Source organism: Dysidea avara, chromosome 8, assembly GCF_963678975.1.
Source record: "Dysidea avara chromosome 8, odDysAvar1.4, whole genome shotgun sequence".
Classification (NCBI taxonomy): domain Eukaryota; kingdom Metazoa; phylum Porifera; class Demospongiae; order Dictyoceratida; family Dysideidae; genus Dysidea; species Dysidea avara.
The window spans coordinates 18,700,383-18,706,626 of record NC_089279.1 but is presented as its reverse complement, the minus strand read 5'-3'; the positions used below and the strand labels follow the sequence as shown (position 1 = coordinate 18,706,626).

Below are 6,244 nucleotides of genomic sequence, written 5' to 3'. Positions count from 1 at the left end.
GTTTTCTCAATGAGTTTAAGCGGCAGAGTCACCGGATGTAATTAACAGTAAGCCGCGAATCTTTTGAAATGTACGCATTACATAATCAATTTGAAATGGAGCGATCTGATTGGAGCTTCCAACATTCCGGCAGCGCCAAACTTTTTGTACACAGTTTCACCAGACCCTCTTTTTAGGGTCGGGCGCTGCGAGACTAGCTACTTGGGGGCCTTGTTGCATTGGCAGCTGTACGTTGGCTGTTGCTGTTAGTTGTCAGTCGTGTCAAACTATAGTTTGTTTTGTATCTGTGTGTTATACTCCTTGATGGAGTCCTACACAGTAATAAATAAAAAAATAAATAAAAAATAAAATAGTGAGCTATATCACTTGGCAGCCACCCACGGATATTTTTTTAATGTCAAAAAAAGTTATTAGCGATATCCAAAAAAAAAGTTATTAGCTACAGTATATTCAAAAAAAAACTTGATCACGTGTTACCTCTGACGATGTGACCTGGATGTGACCTTTGCTACTAAAGAACTCCTTGAGATGATACTGCTACTCAGCGTAACGCTGTCAGTCTTTTCTTTCATCGCTTGGTTGTTTTATTCACACTATTACAAGCCTTCAGTACTACGTTATTAAAAGGGAGCTACGTCTTTCTGGACCTCCTCCGTCATTGTTCTACGGTAACTTTAAGGAAATAGCTACTTTGGGATACCTGGAGAATAGAAGGAAGTGGGTATCTAAGTATGGCACAACTTATCTGTATTACCTGGGAATAAAACCGGTCGTGGTGACTCAAGATGTGGAGGTCATCAAATCAGTGCTGTCGAAAAATTTTGACCAATTCATAAACAGGGCGTTCACCCCAGCATTGATAAAGAAGCAAACCAAGGGAAACATAAATGTGCGAAGCCTATTGTTTTCACGTGGTAAGGAATGGAGGAGAATGCGACGTATACTAACTCCAACATTTAGTAGTAAGAAGTTGAGAATGATGGTACCACTGATACAGGAAAGTTGCGAAAGGCTAAATGAGAAGATGTCATCAGTTAATAACAATGGTGAAAGCGTAGATGTGTGGAAGTGGTTTGGATTATTTACTATGGAAGTGATTTTAGCTACTGCATTCAGCCGAGATGTTAACACTCAAAAAGGTGATAATCCCCTCAGTACAGCAGCCGGAGCTGTGTTTCAAAATACTGCTACTACCAACGAGAGATTTGAATGGTTACTTATGATAATGTCACATTTTCCATGGATAGAACGGTTGCTGAGAAAACTTGCGAGGCGGTCTGCAGCAGCTAGAAGTTTTGATTATCTGGAGGACACAGCTTTAAAGTTAATTGAAGATCGCAGAAGGAGAATGTCATCAGTTAATAATCCACCTCAAGACTTGCTGCAATTGTTACTAGAGGCACAAGATGAAAATGAAGTTGGAACAGGGAGTAGTGGCTGTCTGAGTAATGAGGAAATTGTAATCATCATTATAACTATCTTATTAGCTGGGTATGAAACAACAAGTAATGCATTAGGTTACACAACTTATCTACTAGCACTTAATCCAGCTATACAGGATAAACTTACAAGAGAGATACAAGATTTTTATGATGCTAATCCAGATGCCTCCCTGTATGATGCAGCAGAAAATATTGACTATGTTACGATGGTACTCAGTGAGTCACTGAGGTTGTACCCTCCTGTTCCTAGAACTAATCGGGAATGTAACCAAACTTGTTTTGTATCTGATGACCTGGTAATATTAGAGGGAGTTAATGTTAGCTTTCCAATCTTTTTGATTCACAAAAATCCAGAGTACTGGCCAAATCCAGAGAAGTTTGATCCAGAGAGGTTCAAACCCGATGAGCAGTCCTATCCTCATTTTGCATATTTACCTTTTGGTGAGGGACCACGTAACTGTATTGGAAAACGACTTGCAGTACTGGAAGCCAAGATGGCTCTTGTGTCCATCTATAGGGAATTCCAATTCAAGAAGACAGCAGACACTGAAGTTCCTCTTAGTTTGGGTGTTGGCCTTACAATGTTTCCCAAGAATGGAATAAATCTAAACATTGTATCAAAGTAGATGAAAATGGTACAGTTTTGTAACTGCAAAGAATTCTGTAGTTCTGTTGGAATTTGCTATGCTATCTGTTATACTTAGTATCATACATTATGTGTGTACAGTGTAAGTGTTGCATGCAGCAGGCTAGTTCTGTTGTATTCTGCAATTGTTTATGAAGTTTTTTTTATTCTTGAGACAAGCAGCATGGCTATAGAGTAGATAACATATACCTCCATTGTTCGGACGTACAGTATATTATGTTTCTATGCAATCGCATTTGTTCAGTATAGGCCTGTGTCAAATATGCCAGCATAATAGGCTGGAGTGCTATGACTCCTGTAGCATAATATTGGGTAGATAACTATGGAGCTTATAATTAAGTCCATTAAAATAGATTGATGCAATATAGTGCACTCAAATGAATTGTACATAGCCCCTTAGATCATAAGAGCACTATTTTGACTTTGATCTCTTTGTAGTCGCATGTGACTGAGGAATTGTATATGTATTATTAACACTTCATCTATTGAAATATAGTACTCTGTTGTAAAATACTCTAATAGATCGATGTGAAAATTAATGGGAATTCCTGAAAGCATGTTGGGCCAAATTTGAGTATATTAATTAGTTACTCAGGCATATTGTTCAGCACAGAAGATAATATATAAGCCATACGGTCATCATCATTGCATACCATATATAATATTTAAGTCCTGCTTAGGTTGTATCCCTTCTTTTCCCCTATATCCCTGTTCCATGTCCCATGTTTACTTTTTTTCCAGTCCCAGTTTTTATCTCTATGTATAATGTAAGCACTTCAGTTAGTTTGTAGTATCTAATTCACTCCTCTGGTCAATACAGAAAATTAATGCCTTTGGTTTCCTTGTACGACGAATGTGACTATGTAATTGAATTGAAGACATAAAAGGCATCAGAATCACATGCATGCCACATGTGATTTTGTATATAATTGTGATAGTGTGGCTGTGCACTGCTATAACCTGTAGCCTTAATTGCAACTGTGGTTAGGAAAGCATATCAGATTATCCCACCTCATTATTAGTTTTTAATTGGCCTACTATTAGTGCTTTCTTATCTGTAACACTGGACTTGATGTTAGATGCACTAACACTACTCTGTAAAGGTGCTTTTTATTATGTAGGATATTTCTATGTTGGTTTGTAATGACAATTAGTGTTTTGGCAGGTGCTCTTCATTTTAAGAGGGATCCCTATACTATGCAATCCAACCATACTGTAAAATTGTGACAACTGACAAACTGTCACACTAAATTAAAGTTAAATTCTATCCATACAGATTAAATGAACAGATGAATATAATACGTCCTGTAGCTCTTTAAAACTTAGCTATACATGTATTATGCTCTGTGGATAAGTTTACCTGACCTATAGCCAATAAAATCTACAATGTACAAGTAGCTATCTACTTACAGTTTAATCATAAAGGGTTAGTAGAGAAAGCTGAAAACAAATGTTGGGTTTTACCGTTTTGTAAAACATTTAGACATGCTTTTTCAATTCAAATCAGTCTCAAATGAAAACAAAAAGATTTTATTACTTGTTTATAATTATTGGTACTAATACAGTTATATACAGTACTAGTACTACAGTTAGTTGCAGCTAGCTATAATGAATTAAAGGTGCATGACTATGATATTGTAGGACTGCTACACAGGGGTTGCAGGGACAAAGGCAGTAAAGCTGGTGGAGAACGGTGAATGCTTCCAGAGGTAAGACTCAATTTGGTTCCTAATGATAATTCAATATTGATGATATTAATCCATAACCAGCTGAGTATAGTGTTGAAGAAGAAGTGACACTCTTATTGTTGGTGATTTGCCATATCATACCTTCATGCCATGGGTTCTGGTAGCTATTGCTGGTAGAGAATGAAATAAGGTTAACACTTGTTGGTAGAGAAAACGATGTATCAAATAATCCTTCATAATGATATATGTACAGTATAGCTCTCAAAATATGTCATATTATCAGTTGGTATCATCTGAATCTATATAATGGCACAATAAGACTTATACTGTACACAGGATATTAAATTTCATCTGTCTGCAAATCACAATTCATCCTAATCAGAATTAACTTTATGATGTTGGTATGTCTGGCACAGTGTTACATACCAGCATCATAAAAGTTAGTTCTGATTAGGAGGAAATCCCTTACAAGGGATATAACTAGGTTATTATTATTATTATTACATACTTTAAAAGTAATATTCTACGTAGTTTAGTTACAAGAGTAACTAGTTACCCCCAACTCTAACTCTGTGTCACACACACATACATGCACACTATATAAAATGACACTACCACTAGTACACCACCTACGTATAGACTCCAACATACATATGATTCTCAACAATGTTTACTTACCCTATTAATTAGTGAACATTACAAAAATCTGAATTTACCAGTACACTTGTTACTCCAAAGTCTTTTACAATTGTAAGGTTTTAGTATTATAAAAGATACACATTAAAATGTGAACACTCTGCTTATCAATGATATGACCTTCTTATCTCGTAATTGGCTACAGTGGAAATCTTATCCAGGGTTCTATTATCCAGGCACCTCCATATTTGTCTGGACAGTCATGTGGCTTGTTTGATGAAAGCACAAGGAGGGAGCCTAAAGGTTACTGTTTATCTGTTAGATGGCTTGCTTATTCTACCAATAATAACTACCACTTGGTTGCTAGGTGATAATACATTTTTACAGCCCATGGCTAGGGGAGTGACTTTAACTGCTCTTTAGTGACTTCTGCCCACAAAACTGTATAGAATTATAACTGATAGCAATGACAACATTAACTTTAACATATTAGCATGTTATTCTTAGTTACAAACATTTCTGAGATACGGACAGTAGTATGTACAAGACTGCCCAGATAAGAGAGGTTCCACTGTACTAGCATGTGAAGCTTGATTCCTTAGAAGTTAAAGCCTAATAATTTCTGTTATATTTAAATCTTCTTACAGTTATAGCTAATACAGTTATAGTTGAATTATATGGGGAAAAAAAACATATTATAATGTAGGTGACCTTATACAGACAGCAATCTACTCAGTCTTATAAAAGCAACAGAAAATTCATTATTGTTTCTCATACAGTACCACTTTCCTTGTGAGGTAGTAAGTTAAAAAGTTACTTAATGGCAGTATTCAGCCATCATTCAGCCAGATCATTATTAGAATCATTGATGTGACTAATACTCATATGAGCTATCTTATCCAGTAAATAAAAATTAATGCCCTTCCTCATTGCCAATTGAACATTGGTAAGTGACTCGGTGAGAAACTCAAATGTTAAAAAGCTAAATTAAATTCTGCCTGTACAAGATTAAGTTTAATGTCAATACTTTTCTGAGAATTAAGGCATACTTAGTTAACAATGCTAGCTACAATAGCCACTTGCACTTTTCTGCATGGCTTCTCGTAAGTAATTTCTGAGAATTAAGGCACGCTTAGTTAACAGTGCTAGCTATCTTTTCTGCATGACTGCTGCCTAAAGCATTTTATAAATGCTAAAAATTTATGTACATGCAATGAGACAGATAACAACAAAGCCACATAGCAACATGTGATAATGGTTAAACACATGGTGATGGATATAAACATGTATTAATGATAAACCTCATTTGTAACGACTGGTTTGATCACAAAGATACTTCTCCTACTGTTCTTTGTTTGTAACATTGTGTAACGGGCATAATGGCAACCTCACTTTTTAGGGTGCACATGTAGATGCATCTTTCTTTTAATAGGGAATAGCTAAAATGTGATGAAACAAAGGAAACTACTTACATGCAGATATACAAGTGGACATGAAATCCCTGAAGTCTACTAGTATATCTGCAGGTATAGGCAACCTCCCTTGTTTCACAACTTTTGTAGTTATTCCCTTGTCTCACTACTTTTTTCTTTGATCTCTAATCCAATTTATTTTTCTTCTATTTGTATGTAACACACACACACACACAATTTGCCATAAGTAACCATGATACCCCGGACCCATGAAAAGTTTCCATTCATGAGACCTTTAGTGGTCTATGAATTTTTATAGTCCAATGAATATTTTATGAACATCCCATGAACGAAAATTTGTAACAGTCCTACAATTCATGGAAAACCATACCATGAATTCAATTTCATGAAGCTTTAACA

General features: G+C 35.8%; 1 protein-coding gene across 1 annotated transcript; it reads left to right on the top strand.

Moving 5' to 3' along the window:
• The first annotated feature begins 793 nt into the window (after positions 1 to 793).
• Positions 794 to 2,215, top strand: LOC136264190 (cytochrome P450 3A9-like). Its single transcript, XM_066058899.1, has one exon. The coding sequence runs from the start codon at positions 932 to 934 to the stop codon at positions 2,066 to 2,068; it is 1,137 nt and encodes a 378-aa protein (XP_065914971.1). The 5' UTR covers positions 794 to 931; the 3' UTR covers positions 2,069 to 2,215.
• The last annotated feature ends 4,029 nt before the right edge of the window (positions 2,216 to 6,244 follow it).